The sequence below is a fragment of the Hypanus sabinus genome, chromosome 13 (genome assembly GCF_030144855.1).
Source record: "Hypanus sabinus isolate sHypSab1 chromosome 13, sHypSab1.hap1, whole genome shotgun sequence".
Taxonomy (NCBI): domain Eukaryota; kingdom Metazoa; phylum Chordata; class Chondrichthyes; order Myliobatiformes; family Dasyatidae; genus Hypanus; species Hypanus sabinus.
In genome coordinates this window covers 27,959,906-27,979,942 of record NC_082718.1, presented here as the reverse complement: position 1 = coordinate 27,979,942, position 20,037 = coordinate 27,959,906, and the positions used below count along the sequence as shown (strand labels likewise).

Here is a 20,037-nt window from a genome sequence, read left to right as displayed (position 1 = left end):
GACTTCAGTGTTGGAAAGTCCATTAAGGAGGTTTCGGGGTACTTGGAGGCACATGATAAAGTAGTTTCACATGATAAAGTAGTTTCTAAAGGGGAAACCTTGCCTGACAAATCTCTTGGAATTCTTGGAGAAAATAACAGGCAGGATAGATAAAGGAGAGTCTGTGGTGTTTATTTGGATTTTCAGAAGGCTTTTGACAATATGCCGCACAAGGCTGCTTAGCAATATGAGAGCCCATGATTTTATGGAAAAGATACTGGAGTGGACTGAAGAGCAGGCAGCAAAGAATGGGAATAAAGGGGGCCTTTTTTGGTTGGCTGCCGATGACTAGTGGTGTGTTAGAGGGGTCAGTGTTGGGACCGCTTCTTTTCACATTGTATGTCAATGATTTGGATGAAGGAATTAATGGCTTTGTAGCTGAATTTGTGGATAATATGAAGATAGATGGAAGGGCAGGTAATATTGAGGAATCCGGTGACTGCTGAAGGACTTAAAACAATTGGGGGAATGGACAAAGAAGTCACAGATGGAATATAATCTAGAGAAGTGCATGGTCATGCACTTTGTCAGAAGGAATAAAGGAGTGGACTATTTTGTAAATGGGAGAAATTCAAAAATTGGGTAAAGGGGGACTTGGGAGTCCTTAGGCCAGATTCCCTAAAGGTTAGCTTGCAGGTTGAGTCGGCAAGGAAGTCAAATGCAGTGCTAGCATTCATATTGAGAGGACTTGAATACAAAACCGAGGATGTAATGCTGAGACTTTATAAGGCATTGATCAGACCACAGTTGGCAGTTTTGTGAGGAGTTGTGGATAGCCCATATCAAAGGAGAGATGTGCTGGTGTTGGAGAGGGTCAAGAGGAGGCTCACGAAAATGACGCCAGGAATGAATGGGGGGGGGGGGGGGGGGGAGGAGAATCTCACTGAAACTTACCAAATATTGAGAGGTCTGGATTGAGTGGATGTGGAGAGGATATTGGGGAGTCTAGTATCAGAGGCCATAGCCTCAGAATAGAGAAATGTTCATTTAGAACAGAGATAATGAAAAACTTCATTAGCCAGAAGGTGGTGAATCTGTGGACCAAGGCATTTGGTTAACTTAAGGCAGATGTTGATAGGTTCTTGTGTAATCAGGACATCAAAGGTTTCAGGAAGAAGGCAGGAGAATGCAGTTAAGAGGGATAATAAATTAGCCATAATGGAATGGCAGAGCAGGCTGAATGGGCCAATTATGCTCCTAGGGCTTAAAGCCTTGTATTTGGGATAAATCATGTTTTAAAAACAAATCTCAAGCTGTAGATGATAAAAAGCAATTTAGTCAAATGAAGAGCTAGTTCCAGAATGTTTGTCATTTTAGTTTGAAACTAAATTGCAAGTCTTCCAAGTTACCTAATGGATTGTGAATTCCATGAGATGCTAAGACACAGGAGCAGATTTAGGCCATTCCATCATGGCTGATTTATTATCCTTCTCAACTCCATTCTCCTGCCTTCTCCCCATAGTCTTTGATACACTTACTAATCAAGAACCTATCAATCTCTGCTTTAAATATACCCAATGATTGGCCTCTGTGGGAATGAATTCCAGATTCACCACTCTTGGCTAATGAAATTCTTCCTCACCTGTTGTAAAGATCCTTGTGTTGACATTCTGAGACTGTGCACTCTGGTCTTAGACTCTTCCACTATAGGAAACACCCTCTCCATATCCACTCTATTCTGGCCTTGTACTTTCACTATTTGATTCTAGGATTCAGTGATACATTCCTAAACTGGACAAGTGAGGCTTGAAGCAGAATCCACAGAGTGGTAAGTTTGGTAGAGATTATCAAGCAGCTTTGGTGCAGGGTATTTGAAAATGGTACATGTTATCACCATGGTGTGCTACCAGAAGGGGAACTGTGTGCTTTTTGAGCCTGCTTCATCAGTGTAATTGTGCTTGATGTTCAATCTCTCACCTTCTCCTGCAAATTTAATACAATCATCAGCAAATATTCTTGTTTCTGCTCCTATTAGAGGACAGGAAAATGCCTGTCTCAATTTTATGGGGTTGAAATTATCAATTGATTTTCAGTATAAGATATAAATTCAGTTTATGAAAGTTTGTTTAATTTGCATTAACCTCAACTTTACTAAAGCTGTATTTGTGTTACCAGTATTTGATAGTACATCTGCTTCAGTAAACTAGGGCATAAGTTAAGCTGCAATGGGAGACCCGAGGCAGGTGGACTGCATCTTTTTCATTGTCAAAATATTTAATGTTAGCATGCATTTGAGATGAGAAGAGCAATGTTCAGAAAAGAAATGTAAAGCAAGTTTATTTTAACACAGTGGATGGTGGTGGAGACTGATTAGTATACTAGAGACATTGAAGATTTTCTTAGGCACACAAATATGCAGACAATGGAGAGATTGATGTAATTAGGCATTGTTAATTTAATTAATTCAGTTCAACATTATGGCCGTTTCCTTTCATTTATGTTCTATGTTCTAAATACATGGTTGTTTTCTGCAGGTTTTAAATACCAGTGCTATAGCTATATTGAGACAGCTTGGCTGATTCTGAACCACAACAGCATTACACACAGAACTATGAAGCCTTTCTTAACTTCTATATGCTAACAACTTTCATTATTCTAATTAATTCAAAGGCAGCTGAATGTTGCAGTCTTTCCTAATTTGCCCTTAACCAGGCAAGGTTAAACCACTCTTTTTCTGATGTTGTAGGTGGTTGATCAGAGTAACTTGTTATCCCTTCCAATAGCAATGTTTAATATTTGACATTTAACCCTGGTTAATAAGTACTTTTTAAATCCTTTGAATGCATGCTCTGAAACTGTCAAATGCTTATTGTGGCACTGGGTAAAGCATCTAGCCATCTGACTCGGCTCTACACTTAAATGTGAACATGCCCCTAATTAAACAATTTAAATAATAATTGAATTTCTAATAAATTTGTTTTATTTCATAACCTTGGCATTGGAGAGATTTGAGTAAAATGATAATCCAGAAACCTCCTGAGCAATTTGGTACCTCTACTTATGAGAATGACAACTGTATTTTAAGTCATCCCCAACTTATGACTTATTTAAAACCCACACATTCAACTGTCCGGCAGATTAGTGGGATGGGTGTTTGTTGGCTGCTGTGGGTCTCCAGGTGTCTTCCACAGTGTTGCAACTTGGTTCACAGTCACATCTGTGACTCCCAAACTATTTATTTTAAAACAGTTCCCAGGAACCGAACCTGTGAGGGCCTTTAATGTAAACTGTACTTAAGCATTTATATAAATGTACAATGTTTAATTTGGATTATCCTAGCCATGTATCCATGTTATTATGTTTGCTCAGTACTATCCATGACTTTACACATATTACACATTTTCCATACTGAACACTAATTCAGAGCTGCTCTTGGCATTAACTCTACTCATATTTATTCCATTAATTCAACATGAAATGTTTGTCAAAAAGGATGAATCACCACAGACATTTTTGGCCATACATGTTCACTAACTCAGACATTCTTACAATTACTACAAAATGTTAAAAACTAATACTATAGTTGCAATATGAAAAGCATATAAAGGATTTTACCTTATTCAGGAACAGTTAAATGAACCATACAATCTACTAAAAACAAACTGGTGTGAATATTATTCTGAATTAAACCTGTATCCAAGCAGTGTACTAATTCAGATAATGTGTTTGGGAGGCTTTGCTTCTGATTATTTCTTAAATCTCATCATTCAGAAGGTACCATACAAGCTTTGCCTGTGTGGGGATAGATCCTACATATACCTGTTTGGTGGGCATGATCCTTCCGTCCCATTAAAAAAATCTTGAGTTCTTATCAGCCTTTTTCACATAGTTATTATATCTGAGCTAAGTATCTTAGAGAGTATGACTTCCAAAAGTTACTGCAAAACCGTTTGGACTTGGATGCCTATTTGTACCATTTACTGTAATTGATATTTTGGTGACAAACATACTGCTTGATTGCTTCTAGGATTATTACAAACCCATAACTAAAGCTGTACAGATCTGCTTAGCCAAAACAAAACTTAAATACTCTCTGAAAATACTGGAGAAACTCAGCAGATCAGGCAGCATCTATGAAGAGGAATAAATATTTGATGTTACAAGCCAAGACCCTTCCTGACAAAAGGTCTTGGCCTGAAACATCGACTCCTTATTCCTCTCCATTGATGCCGCTGCGACCTGTCGAGTTCCTTCAGCATTTTGTGTGTGTCATCTTGGAACTATTTCGGACTCGTTCAGAGCAATGATCATGTTACATGGACCTTTATTAAGGACACTGTGATTTTCTTTTATGCTGTCATCTTTAAAAATGCTATTTATTTTTATTTTATTTAAAGATATAGTGCAGAATTGGCCGTTTGAGCCACACTGTCAACAACCCGTTTTAATCCTAGCGTAATCACAGGACTATTTACAATGACCAATTAACCTACTAACTGGTGTGTCTTTGGACTGTGAGAGGAAACTGGAGCATCTAGAGGAAATCCACACATTCCATGTGGAGGGCATACAAACGCCTTACAGAGACAACAGGATTGAACACTGAACTCCAACACCCTGAGCTGTAATAGTGTAGAGTAATGTAACTGGTGGAAATGTATATAATTCTCAACCACCAACATTGTTTTGAGGTACACTTTAAGAGGCTGGTCTGATGTGATGACTTAGTTATGTGAAGGACTTTTACCACACTTTGTGTTCAGTGTTTGGATTGCAATAAATGAGTTGTTAGAATTTTTCTTAACCGTAAAATGCTTCATATCATTTTCTTTGCAAGAACCTACAATGGAATCATGCTATCCACTATGGCACACAATTTTATTGACAGAGAATGGAGGGAAGGCAAAAATATAATATGCATCTGTAGAGAGGAAGCAGATTCTAGTAGATTAATTGCGGGGGTGGAGTTTCAAGATGGCGACGTAAGCATCTGCCTTTTAGGCGCTCTTTATTTTTTTAACTATAATCACCCTTTAATTAGATCTTTTCGAACTTAATCATATGAGTTGCTACCTTTGATTGACCCTTTTTTCCTAAAATAATAGTTGATCTAATCTTGTCAAACCTAAAATGGCTACAAGTAAGAAATCGGCTAAGGATCCTGTATCCATCGACACAATTTCTGGTCTTTTGGACATTAAACTGGATGTTAAATTTGCGGGTATGGAAAGTAAATTGGACAATAAACTGGATGCTAAATTTGCGGCTCTGGAAGGCAGACTAGAAGGTAAATTGGACAGTAAACTGTTAAGTTTGGAAAGGAGGATTACTTCGAAAATATCCGATCTTGAAGGAGTTGTTAAATCGCTTGAAACTAAGTTTCAGTCGCAGGCGTTAGAGGTTCAACAGCATGGAAATAAGATCACGACTCTTGAACAATCAATTTGTGAAAAAGCACGTACAATTGAAGTGTTAGAGAAGAAGATAGAGTCGACTGCTAAAACTTTAGATCAGTACAAGTTTAAAATTACTGATCTTGAAAATCGTTCTCGCAGACAGAATTTGCGCATCATCGGAATTCCCGAAAAAGTTGAGTCCGGTGATTTAACTGAATTTTTCTCTAAATTACTGTGGGAAATTTTCGGTGGTGAAGGTTTGAAAAATGAACCTGTTATTGACCGCGCTCATAGAGTTGCGAGGTTTTCGTCTGTGTCTGATAAACCACGAGCGGTGATTGTTCGCCTTCATTATCCTCGTGAGAAAGAGCTTCTAATTCGATTAGCTCGTAAAAAAGGTATGATCTCCTACAGAAATTATTCATTTCGAATAGTTGAGGACTACTCGTATGAAGTAATGAAAGCCAGGATCGCTTTTAAACCAGTGATGGCAGAAATTCATTCGATTGGATTTAAACAAGCTTTAATGTATCCAGCGAAGCTTAGAATGGTGCTGCCCGACAACAGTCTACACTTTTTTAACACTCCTGAAGAAGCGAAGAAATTTGTTGAAGAATATCGATCCTCTAGTGCAACTTGAACTATGAGTTACATTGAAGATTTTTTTTTTGGAGAGAGGATGTCATTTCATTTTAAGTTTTAACCCTGGAAGTTGGGTTATAACTTTTTATTTTGAACTATGGGTCTGGGTCTTTTTTTTTTACTACTATTATTATTGCTTATAGATGCTGTTTTAATTTTTATAATATCCTTTTTTATACACGTTTGTATTTTGTAATAATGAATTATTTTTTCAAAATGTCGTTTCTTCTTCCCATAAGTCTTTACTTTTTATAAGCGTTTATTTGCTTGCCTGTATTTAGAAATGGAACAAAGGTTTTGAATTCTTTTTCTTTAGTTTTTTTTATATATGTTGTAGTGTCTATTAAATCTTTTTTTTAAAAAAATTCTATTTTGATAACTTTTTTACTAAATTTTCTTATTAGATTGCTGAATTTATATTCATATTTTGTAATATGGCTTTCTCAAAATGTCGTTTCTTCTTCCCATAAGTCTTGGCTTGTGAAACGTCATCTTTGTATCTGAATATGGAATTTCTTTTTTAAAGGTGTATCACATTTTTAAACTTTAATGTGCATTTTTTTTTATTAATGATTTTTCTGGTTTTACTATTTTAGTTTTTTTTTGATTTGTCTGATATGGGTGTGTATGTGTATGTGTATATATATATATGTAGGTATATATATATATATATTTTTTTTTTTTTGCAACTCTATATTTTAATTGGGGTGTTATATAGTTTTTTCTTAAAAAATTTTCTTATGGAGCTGCCATCTTGAAATGGGGGTAATATTAGTATTAGTTTATGCGCCTGCCACTTGGCTTTCTTTCAAAGGGTGGGGGGAGGGGGGAGGGATCTTTTTTCATGCTTTTGCTTTTTATTTTTTTGCTTTTAGTTTATGGGCTGACTTTAAATTGTTAATATTGTTGAGGTGTCAGGATCTCCGGTTGCTCCTGAATCAATTTTCCTTCTTCCTAAATTGTGGGTTATGTGTCTTTTTAACCTTTTATGATACACACAATTAATATTGGTATGATGGATAAATCTATTAACTTTATCTCGTGGAATACTAATGGTTTAAATCATCCGATTAAACGTAAAAAAATATTTAAAGTATTCCATAGATTGAACGCTAATATTATTTTTGCACAGGAGACCCACATTAGGAGGGAGGATAATCAACGTTTTTTTAGGTTCTGGAAAGGTCAACAATTTCACTCAAATTGTACCGCTAAAATTAGGGGTGTGTCTATTTTTATAGACGCCTCAATTTCGTTTACACATTATGAAATTATTTCTGATCCACAGGGTAGATTTTTGTTGATAACTGGTTCACTTTTTAATCGGAAAGTTGTTTTAGTTAATATTTATGCTCCAAACTTTGATTGTCCTGAATTTTTTAAACGTTTATTTACTTCTCTTCCTAATTTGAATGAATATATGTTGATTATGGGTGGAGACTTTAATTGTTGTTTGAATCCTTCGATGGATAGATCTAAACCTATTCGAACTCTTCCGAATAGATCAGCTTTACTTATTAATTCTTTTATGGTTGATTCTGGAATTACTGAAATATGGCGGTTTTTGAACCCTAAAGATAAAGAATTTTCATTTTTTTCACATGTATATCATAGTTATTCTAGAATTGATTACTTTCTTATTGATCATCGTTTATTAACAGATGTTATTGATTGTAAATACGATTCTATTGCTATTTCGGATCATGCGCCTTTGAAGTTATCTATCAAGATTTCGGATTCTTCTATCAATACTAGATCTTGGAGACTTAATGCTACTTTACTTCAAGATCCAGAATTTATTACCTTCATAAAACAACAAATTGACTTATTTTTTTCAACAAACTATAATGAAGAGATTGATAAAGGAATACTTTGGGACTCTTTCAAGGCTTTTATTCGTGGACAAATTATTTCATATTCCGCTGGTAAAAGAAAACAAAGATATTCAGATATAGCTTTATTGGTGGATAAAATTAAAGAAATTGATAAGATTTATTCCGTTACTCCTACCAAAGAACTTTATAAGAAGAGAGTTGAGCTTCAAATGGAACATAGTTTATTATTATCTTCTTCAATTGAGAATCAATTAATTAAGACTAGGGCTCAATTTTATATTCATAGTGATCGAACTGGTAAATTGTTAGCTAATCAATTAATCTATTTCGACTAAGCGACAAATTATTAAAATTCGTAAACAAGACGGTAATTTAACTACTGATTATAAAGAAATCAATAACACTTTTCAAGATTTTTATAAATCTTTATATCAATCAGAATTTGACGGTGACCGGTTTACGATGGATAATTTTTTTAATAATTTGAATATTCCTAAACTGATAGATGAAGATTGTAGCTTGCTTGATGCTCCTATTTCTATGGATGAAATAAGAGAGGCTATCTCATCAATGAATTCAGGGAAAGCTCCTGGTCCTGATGGTTTTATTGAAGAATTTTTTAAAACTTTTTCTTTATTGCTTTCTCCTTGGCTATGTGAAATCTTTAATGATGCGTTTGTTAAGAAGAGACTACCTCAATCGTTTTATGAAGCTACTATCTCTTTAATTCTTAAAAAAGATAAAGATCCTACCTTATGTGCATCTTATCGCCCTATATCATTATTAAATGTAGACTCTAAGATTCTTACAAAAATTTTAGCCATTAGATTAGAAAAGGTATTACCACAGATTATTTCAGAAGATCAAACTGGTTTTATTAGGAATCGATATTCCTTTTTTAATATTAGAAAATTGATTAACATAATTTATACTTCATCACCTACAACCCCAGAATGTGTTATCTCATTAGATGCTGAAAAAGCCTTTGATAGAGTTGAATGGACATATTTATTTAATGCATTGAGAAACTTTAATTTTAGTCCTAATTTTATATCATGGATTAAATTAATATATTATAAACCTGTTGCTTCTGTTCTTACAAATAATTATAGATCCTCTTTTTTTCAATTATCTTGTGGTACGAGACAAGGTTGTCCTTTATTATTTAATATTGCATTAGAACCTTTAGCTATTGCTATTCGTGAGTCTCCTAATATTTTTGGTATTACCCGTAATGAGAAGTTATACAAATTATCGCTTTATGCTGATGATTTGTTGTTATATATTTCTAATCCTAGTAGGTCTATTCCTGCTATTTTATCCTTGTTGGCTCAATTTGGTAGCTTTTCTGGTTATAAGTTAAACTTAGATAAGAGTGAGTTATTCCCTTTAAACGCGCAAACTTTATTGAGTGATAGGATGCCATTTAAAGTTGTTACTGATAACTTTATCTATTTAGGTATAAAAATCACCAAGAAATATAAAGATTTATTTGGACTGAATTTTTTACCTATGCTTCATCAAATTCAGCAACTTACTACTAGATGGTCTCCCTTATTTTTATCATTAGTTGGTCAGATTAATGCTATTAAAATGATGATTTTACCGAAATTTTTATATTTATTCCAAGCTTTACCAATTTTTATTCCTAAATCTTTTTTTGATAATATTGATTCAAAAATTTCCTCATTTGTGTGGCAAAATAAAAATCCTAGGTTAAGCAAAAGGCAATTACAAAAGTCTAAAAAAGATGGTGGTCTAGCTTTACCTAACTTTAGATTTTATTATTGGGCGAATAATATTCGTAACCTAATGTACTGGAAACTAGATTTGGATTCACCTGTGTGCCCACAGTGGGTAAATTTGGAATGTAGTGAGGTTAAGGGATATTCTATATTTTCCGTTCTTGGTTCTTTTCTTCCTATTGATTTAGCCAAATTCAATAAACAGATATCTAACCCTGTTGTTAAACATACACTACGAATTTGGTTTCAATTTCGCAAATTCTTTAATCTGAAAAACTTTGCTCTGGACAGCCCTATTTTATGTAATTTTTTTTTTAAACCTTCATTGACAGATCAAGCTTTTAGTATATGGAAAAGGAAAGGTATAAAATGTTTTCGTGATCTTTTTTTTGAAGGTACTTTGATGTCTTTTGATCAACTATCCAACAAATTTGAATTACCTAAATCTAATTTTTTTAGATACTTACAAATTAGAAATTTCTTACATAAAATTCTTCCATCTTTTCCTAACTCAACTCCATCGGATTTTTCAGATTTGATTTTTACTTTTAATCCTTGTCAGAAGGGATTAGTAGCTTTTATTTATAACATGATTATGAAGATACAGCCAGAAATATCGGATAGAATTAGACAAGAATGGGAAAAAGAACTTCGATGTAATATATCAACAGATAAATGGGAAAAAATTTTACAAATGGTTAATTCCTCCTCTATTTGTGCTAAACATGCTTTAATACAATTTAAAATTGTACATAGAGCTTATATGTCTAAAGATAAACTTGCCCGATTTTATTCGCATATTAATCCTCAGTGTGACAGATGTCACTTAGAAGTGGCTTCATTGACTCACATGTTTTGGACATGTCCCACTTTACATAACTATTGGAAGGACATTTTTGATGTCATTTCCTCAGTATGGAATATCGATTTACAACCCCATTTTATTACTGCAATTTTCGGTATACCAAATGAAGATGGCAATCAGCTTTCCCCTTCAATCAGACGAATGATTGCCTTTGTAACATTAATTGCCAGAAGGTCTATATTACAAAACTGGAAAGAAGTAAATCCTCCTTCTACATTTCAGTGGTTCTCCCAAACTATTTCTTATCTGAGTTTGGAAAAAATCAGAAGCACTATCTTTGATTCTTCAATTAAATTTGAAGAAACCTGGGGACCATTTATTCGACACTTTCATATGAATTAATTTGGCTTATTTCAGATCCTTTTCTCTACTTATACTTGTTCAGGTATGGAGTTCTGGAGTTCTTTTCTTGACACCTTTATATATTTATAAAGTGCTATTATTGCCCATGTTAGTTTTAGTTTAGTATTTTTTTTCAATATATATTTTTTCTCATATATAATTTCAATTTTTTTTTCTTCTTTTTTCGACGATTATTTTTGTTTTTTTTTTCATATATATTTATATAGACTTGATTGATTTATGTACCTTTTGTTGATGGATGTTTTAATAGGATATTATTATCCTATTACTAATGTAATCTCAAGTTTATTGAATCTGTAATCTATTCATTATTTTGTGTTGTTTTTTTTATATATGAAATTTAATAAAAAGATTGAAAAAGAAAAAGAAAGATTAATTGCATAGAAGATTGTTCATCTGATCTATTAGTGAAGAATATAATTCTGACTGGCCTCTGGTCCAACCTACAATCAGAGAATTCTTTTGTATACAGAGAAATCTCTTCCACAAAGCAGAATACTCCAAGAGTTAGTTGTTCAGAATTTTATTTTAACAATATTTACTAAAAATGCAATATTCCCATTTTTGAAATACAGTTTTTTTTATTCTGATGCCCATTAAATATGTACATGTTTACAAATAAATATAAAAATACATTCAGCCATTTAGGAGATGGTTAAAATTAGTGTGAACCATTAAGGGTTTTAAAAAAAAGCACATCCAGCTGATAAATAAAGTTGATTGAATGTGATACTGTTCCACCAAACACCAAAGAATATTGTTTACTTTTCTACTTCTATTCTTGACAAGGCAATCAGTTAAGAAATCTGAAGTAGGTTTTGGTTTAGTGATTTCTAATTAACATATCCAACTTTTTTTATTATTTTTAACAGAAGGGGAGAGAATAAATGAAAGGACACTGAACTCATGGAGTTCACCATTAGGAAGAAAAAAACTGCCTGATGCAGGGATAACAAAAGGGAAAAAAAAACATTATAAATATTTTTTTAAAAAACCAGTATTAAACATAAACAAAACAAATAGCATTTACCAAAATATTTTTCAAATATTTCAACAATTGCATACTTTTCTAATGTTTTGCAGTTTGATAATGAGATTATTCATCAGCAGAGGATTTTATTATACCGAATGTCAATAAATCAAAATATTGTAATCCCATCTAAATTCCTGCTGAGAAGGTGGAAAAATATTTCTGTACATCCAAAAACCTCCTGTCATTTGCATCTGAAGTCATAGTGGGTTTACTTTGAACTCTGAACCCCTCAACTATACTTGCCCAAGTGGGGAACCGATAAATCGAGCAATCTGAAGTTTGATAGCGAGATAGACTATCCTCTTACCCTTGAAACAGGCACATTTTTTCTGTAAGGTACCCAAAATAACAGAACAAGTATTTGCAAAGTTTTGTTAGAGATTGTTCAGCTAAATGTTTGCTAAGATCAGGCAAAAATCCTGAAAGGCAATGGACATTGAAAAGATAGGACATGAAAATAAACAAGCATGGACAAGTTACAGGGAAATTGTTTTCTCTGGTTTTCCAAAAAACCAAAAAGACTTACCCAACCCCCATCCTCACCTCCACACACCCAACTAAAGCTTTGGCATCCCGATTTGAAATTACAACTCAGAACACATCTTGATCCATTTCTGAATTTTGACTTCTTGTGCTTTTCCCAAAGAACAATCCCAACTGGGTCTCAGTAGTGTGATGCTCTTTAGCCCGAATAGCTTAAAAAAAAAACAAAAAATAATATTGCCTGTGTTTAGATTTTATGTTCTAGTAGATAGAAACATATAAAGCATTCTGAGTCACATAGCATTTCTTTGTGGGTAAGGATATACACATAGAAACATTGGCATATAAAACAAGCTATTGTTAGTGCAGTGATGATTCTACCTTGAATAAATACGTCACACAGTCTAGTGATCTCAAGCAGAATATCCCAAAGAAAATACAACTCACTGTACAAAAGAAAAAAATCCTGATGTTGGTTTAATGGATTGGTGTGAACACTTTATTTATTTATTCATTCAAGGGAGACAGGTCCTTCCAGCCAACCAAGCTGCACCACCCAACAACCCATCTATTTAATCCTAGACTAATCACAGAACAATTTACAATGGCCATTTAACCTACTTTGGAATGTGGGAGGAAACCGGAGCACCTGAAGGAAACCCATGCATGGAAGGGAAGATTATACAGGTTCCTCACACTCAATGTTGGAGTTGCACTCTGAACTCTTAACACCCTGAGCTGTAATAGTGTCACGCTAACCACAATGCTACCATGACAAATATGAGATTCCACAATTCTTTAGCAAGGCCTTTGACAAGCTCCTGAAAAAGTGTGCTAGTGTGGAAGGTTAGAACACAATGGGATCTAGAGCGAGTTAGCCGACTAGAAACAAAACTTGCTTGGTGAGAGGAGCGCAGGGTAGTAGGGGAGTGTTGTTTGTCAGATTGGAGCCTGTGCTGAATACCCTGTTGTTAGTCATAAATATCAACAATTTGGATGAGAAAGTTAGTAAATTTTTGGATGTCACTAAAATTGGTGGTGTGGTGGACAGTGAAGGCTTCTAAGGCTACAACATGATCTAGGTAAATTGGAAAAGTGGGCCATGGAATGGCAGACAGCAGTTAACTCAGAAGTATTCATTTTTGAGGAGTTAAAGCAGGTCATGACATACAAAGTAAATGGCCAACCCCAGAGAGTGTTGTAGAACAATGAGACCTAGAATGCAAGCATACAACTCCCTTGAAGTGGCACCACACTTAGAAAGCGTGATCAAAAGACATAAGTGATGCTGACCATTACTTTCTACATTTCAGATGTCCAGCATAAAATATTTTTGTATTACAATAAAAAATTGCTGGACCCTCAGATTTATGGTGTCCCCTAGTATGAAAAGCAGAAGATTGTAAATGCTAGCAATCTGAAAACAGAAGATGCTAGAAATACTCAGCAGGTCAGGCAGCATCTGTGGAGAGAGAATAAAAATACTGAAAGAGAAAAATATTGAAAGAGAATTAAGAGTTAATATTTACAAGTGAATTAGTTTTCGCTGGGCTCATTGGTTTATTATTTAAATATTCAAATACTTTTCAAATAGTTAAATGTATTCAATTTACTCATTGGTCACCTTTTGACTACTGCCATATACTTATAACAAAAAGCAAATAAGCATCTTACCATTTTCTGTAATATAGGTACTCTGTAAAGGAGTGGTCAGGTTTCTTAACTCCTTGGTGACATTATTTATATCCAAAACTATAATTCCATTTTGGGTGAAGACTTCTTTGTTTTCAGGTTTACCTGGAAAAATTGCCAAGAATGAGAAATGTAATGAGTAAAAACAGGTTATTATAAACTTGAAAAGTTTGCAAATTCTGGAGATGTGCAAGAAACACATTGATGTAGGAACAGGAGCAGCTAGTTCAATTCCTACAGGTTTAGTTTGCAACTTCATAAAGTCCTCCTTTGCCTGTTTCTTATAGTTTGTTCAGGATCACATTTAATTGTTATTCAATGTATACAGCCAAACAAAACATTATTCCTCCAGGGCCAAGGTGCAAAACACAGTATACACAGCGTACATATTATGAGAGCACATACTGTACAGTCACAAAAGTAATATTAGCACAAATCTCTGAGTTGCAAGGCCTGAAGACTGATGGAACATAGCTTGTTCTGGAGCCAGGTTTCTGCAAGAACAAGCAGACCTTTAATATTCCCTCTCAACAATAAAGCAAATTAATCTCTCTTTTGAGATTAAAGCATTATATTGAAATTACAGGTTATTGAGATTACTGCACCTTCAGGAAATTTCCAAAGATTTTTTTGTCCCTTTAGTTCTTAATAATTGCATTGTTATTGTGACACTCTATCAAACCTCTTGTGAGAATCCATATTTACTTTAACCTTATTACCTGACCCTTGATAGCTTCATCCTGCAATTTAGTCATGTTAGTTGGTTAAACAAAATTTTAATTTATTTGCCAAACTCTTTTAAAAGTTATTAAACTGAAAAGATTGTTGAAATGATTAACAAGGATGCTGCCAGGACTTAAGGGACTGAGTTATAAGAAGAAATCAGACTTTATTCCTTAGAGTGCAGGAGACTGAATGAGAGATAGAAAATCATGAGGGACATAGAGTAAATGCACTCATTTTTTCTTTTTGAGCAGATTCAGGAATCAAGAACTAGAGGGCTTAAGTTTAAAGTGAAAGGGGAGAACTTTAAAAGGAATTAAAGGGGCAACTTTTATTTTGTACACAAAAGTGTACAAAGTGTATGTGGAATTTGCTGCCGGAAGAAATGGTTCAACTTTTAACAGACAGACGGGGCATCTTAGCATGGGTAAGTTGGGCTGAAGGGCCTGTTTCTGCTGTATGTCTTGACACTTCATTACCTGATGCACAGCCACTATTTCAGAATCCAATTTATTATTTGCACCATCTTACATGACCCAAAATGTTTTCTTTTGCACTAGTCATATTATAAATTACAAAATAAATAGAAGTGCAAATAAGGAATAATGAGGCAGTGTTCTGAGGGGGTATTCTTCCACATAGTGCGTGGTATTTACATAGAATGAGCTACCAGAGGAAGTGGTGGAACAAAATATATTTAAGACATTTAAAAAGCATTTGGACAGGAAAGGATTAGAGGGATATGGGCTTAATGCAGACAAATGGGGCAAGTATAGACACTAAGTATATAGAATAAGGTAGATGAACTTGTAACAGTTACAAGTTGGCATATATGACACTGTGGGAATTACTGAAATGTGGTTGAAAGAAGATTATAACTGGGAGCTTAATGTCCAAGGATACAAATTGTATCAAAAGGACAGGCAGGAAGTAGAGGGGAGGGGTGGCTCTGTTAGTACAAAAATGAAATCAAATCATTAGAGATGACATAGGATCTGAAGGTGTAGAATCATTGTGGATAGAGCTAAGAAACTGTAAGGGTAAAAAGACCCTGATGGGAGTTATATACAGACCCCCAAACAGTAGTAAGGATTTACAAAGGAGATAGAAAATGCATGTCAAAAGGGCAATGTTACGATAGTCATGGGTGATTTCAATATGCAAGTAGATTAGGAAAACCAGGTTGATGCTGGATACCAAGAGAGGGAATTTCTAGAATGCCTACGAGGTCAAGGAGGAAGAAGTGCTGGGTGTCCTAATGAGTGTTAAGGTGGTTAAATCCTCATGGCCTCATGGGAGTTACCCCAGGTTACTGAAGGGGGCAAGAGGTAAGACTGCTTACAACTTGACTTGTAACTTTGAGTCTTGTTGAGGCACAGATGACGTCCCGGAGGACTGGCGAGTAGCTAATGTGGCATCTCTATTTAAGAAGGGAACAAGGGAAAATCCTGGGAAATCTTGAGTCTTACATCAGTTGCAGGGAAATTGCTGGAAAAAAATTCTTAGGGATAGGATATATGAGCATTTGGAAACCCATGGTCTAATTAGGTAAAGCCAGCATCACCCTCGGTGGGGCAGGTCATGTCTTAACAACTTAAGGTTTTTGACAAGGTGACGAGATAGATGAAGAAGTTAGGGCAATGGATGTTGTCTATGTGGATTTTTTGTTAAGTCCCTCATGAGAGACTAATCCAGAAGATTAAGATGCATAGGGTCCACAGCAAATTGGCTGTTTGGATTCAGCACATAGAAGACAAAGAGTAGTGCTCCAAGGGTCTTATCTAAGCTGGAGGTCTGTAATTAGTGGTGTTCTGCAGGGTTCTGTGATGGGATCTCTGCTGTTTGTGATGTCTATAAATGACCTAGATGAAAATGTAGATGGGTGGGTTAGTAAGTTTACAGATGATACCTAGATTGCATTGAGTCCAAAAGTCAGGAGGTTATGTTATAACTTTATAAAACTCTGGTTAGGCCACATTTAGAGTATTGCATACAGTTCTGGTCGCCCCACAATAGGAAGGACGTTGAGGCTTTGGGGAGGGTGTAGAAGAGGTTTACCAGAATACTGCCTAGGTCAGAGGGCATGTGCTAACATGAAAGGCTGGACAAACCTGGGTTGTTTTCTTTGTAACAGTAGAGGCTGAAGGGAGATCTAGTAGAGATTTATTACATTATGACAGGTATAGATAGAGCAGACAGTGACAGCTTTCCCAGGGTAGAAATGTGGCTAAGTTCTTTTACTCAGAGAGTGGTGGATGCCTGGTATGCACTGCCTGGTATGATGGTAGAGACAAATACATTAGAGGCTTTTAAAAGACATTTAGACAGGTGGTGACTAGTGGTGTGCCTCAGGGATCTGTACTGGGTCCAATGTTGCTTGTCATATACATTAATGATCTGGATGATTAGGTGGTAAATTGGATTAGTAAGTATGCAGATGATACTAAGATAGGTGGTGTTGTGGATAATGAAGTAGGTTTTTAAAGCTTGCAGAGAGATTTAGGCCAGTTAGAAGAGTGGGCTGAAAGATGGCAGATGGAGTTTAATGCTGATAAGTGTGAGGTGCTACATTTTGGTACAACTAAATAAAATAGGTGGTACATGGTACATGGACATACATGGTAAATGGTAGGGCATTGAAGAATGCAGTAGAACAGAGTGATCTAGGAATAATGGTGCATATTACCCTGAAGGTGGAATCTCATGTGGATAGGGTGGTGAAGAAAGCTTTTGGTATGCCGGCCTTTATAAATCAGAGCATTGAGTATAGGAGTTGGGATGTAATGTTAAAATTGTACAAGGCATTGGAACAGCCAAATTTGGAGTATTGTGTACAGTTCTGGTCACCAAATTATAGGAAAGATGTCAACAAAATAGAGACACAGAGAAGATTTACTAGAATGTTACCTGGGTTTCAGCACCTAAGTTACAGAGAAAGGTTGAACAAGTTAGGTCTTTGTTCTTTGGAGCATAGAAGGTTGAGGGGGGACTTGATAGAGGTATTTAAAATTATAAGGGGGATAGATAGAATTGATGTGGATAGGCTTTTTCCATTGAGAGTAGGGGAGATTCAAACAAGAGGACATGAGTTGAGAGTTAGGGGGCAAAAGTTTAGGGGTAACACAAGGGGGAACTTCTTTACTCAGAGAGTGGTAGCTGTGTGGAACGAGCTTCCAGTAGAAGTGGTAGGGGCAGGTTAAATATTAACATTTAAAGTAAAATTGGATAGGTATATGGACAGGAAAGGAATAGAGGGTTATGGGCTGAGTGCAGGTCGGTGGAACTAGGTGAGAGTAGGCGTTTGGCACGGACTAGAAGGGCCGAGATGGCCTGTTTCCGTGCTGTAAGTGTTATATAGTTACATGAATGTGAGGGAGATAAATGGATATGGACATTGTGTAGGGAGAAGGGTTTAGTTTTTGGAGTGTTTTGATTTACTCTTAAGCTGGCTTGGCAGAACACTGTGGGTTAAAGGGCCTGTTCCTATGTATTATTCTATGTTTGAATGTTCTACATTTATGAGATGGCTTTTTAGAGCAGCTCAATGTTGAGCCCACTGGTGATAAGCTATTCTGGATTGGGTGTTGTGCAATGAACCGGAATTGATCAGGAAGCTTAAGGTAAAGAAACCTTTAAGGGATCAGTGATCATAATATGATAGAATTAACCCTGCAATTTGAGAAGGAGAAGCTAGCATAAGAAAGGAACTCGCCAAAATTGATTCAAAGGAAATAGTAGCATGGACAACTGCAAAACACTTTAGATTTCTTAAATGGAGTCAAAAGAAAGAAGGTCCACTTCAGCTTATGTGGCTGAATTGAAGAAATTTCTGAGCATTGTCAGTTCAGTAATGAGCTTAATGATGCACTCAGATATCATATCGTTTATGGAATCTTACAAGGAAGTAATCAAAAACAGCTCCAAACTGAAACACAACTCACATTTAAAAGAGTAGCTGAAACTGCTGCGTCAATGGAAACAGCAGCCAGAGATGCAAACGAGTTGCAGTCCGGAATGAAAGCAAGAGTGAACAAAATTTCAATGTCTAAACAGAAACCTGCCTGGCTGAGCTAACTGTGCTACTGTAGTGGCATTGACTCACTTAATCAGACCAGTGCAAGCTTAAGGACAAAACTTGCTGAAAATGCAACAAAGTAAGACAAATACAAAGAGCATGTTGGCAGACAAAAATAAACAGACTGCACAGGGAAGAGAAGAATATAAAAAGTCCAGTGCAGTTTCAAAAAGAGCACTGACCTCATGCTGTTGATGAAAAATCTGATAATGATGAGTGACACAGGACTGTGTAGCTTTGATTTTACAATGTGAAAACTATCATCAGGAGACAAGCAATATGGCTTACACCAGATGTGAATGGCAAATCACTGTGCTGTAATGTGCAAAAGTCTTAGGCACATATATACCACAGCTAGGGTGCCTAAGACATCTGCACAGTACTGTAGTAATTTTATGTATTGCTGCTGTGAAAAAACAAAATTTTCATGACGTATGTGAGTGATGATAAACCTGATTCTGATATGGGTCTCTATTGTGAACTGAAAGTGGGAAGGGGGCAGGGAGAGAGGAATCATGGTTGGGAAAGGGGGAAAAGAGAGCAGAAAGCACCAGAGAGACATACTGTAATAATCAATAAACAAATTGCTTGGAGTTAAATGGCCTTGTCAAGTGTCTGAGGGCTAGGTGTATCTGAACCCAAGCCATCCCCTCCCCAGTGCCTCTTCTCTGCCATCTGTCCCGCTCCACCCTCACCACTCCCAATGTCTTTTGTTCCTGCCAGATTTACAAACCCATTCTCTGCTCCACGTTGACAAACACAGCAATGTGCAAAAGTTCAGCTAAGACTTTTTAGCTACGTACCTAAAACTTTTTGCACAGTACTGTAATTAAAGTGGAATTGGTCACAAAATGAGTTTGAACGGCATTTCAAAGATTCTGAGCTGAAGCCTGCAGATATCCAACTAAAAACTTATAGTGGAGAAAAAGATAACTCCTGTGCGAATGGCATTCAAAACAGTAAAATACAGCAATCAACAAGCCACATTAGGCTCGTACGTGGTAAAAACAGGTGGGGCTGTAATTGGCTGAGACGACAACGGCTAGTTTGGGGGTTCAACCTCTTTTCGCCTGCAACATTCACCTGAAGATACTGGTTGATGCCACAGCAGTGATCAAGGATAGCATTGGAAAACTCAAACATATCAAGTGTGAAATTGTGTTAAATGAAAATCCCACAACAAAGGTTTGCAAAGCCCATCTACTT

At 35.7% G+C, this 20,037-nt stretch overlaps 1 protein-coding gene across 5 annotated transcripts in view; it reads right to left on the bottom strand.

Annotated features, from left to right (window-relative positions):
• Positions 1-20,037, bottom strand: part of tasor2 (transcription activation suppressor family member 2) — a 179,057-nt gene that overhangs the window by 34,612 nt on the left and 124,408 nt on the right. For 2 of the 5 annotated variants that reach the window (XM_059987376.1, XM_059987375.1), the window contains exons 24-25: positions 14,016-14,138; positions 12,402-12,553 (exon numbers count right to left, since the gene is read on the bottom strand). In XM_059987376.1, coding sequence (XP_059843359.1) covers positions 12,450-12,553; positions 14,016-14,138 — 227 coding nt within the window. In that variant the 3' untranslated portion in view covers positions 12,402-12,449. The other 3 variants (XM_059987379.1, XM_059987378.1, XM_059987377.1) reach the window with 3 other exon arrangements.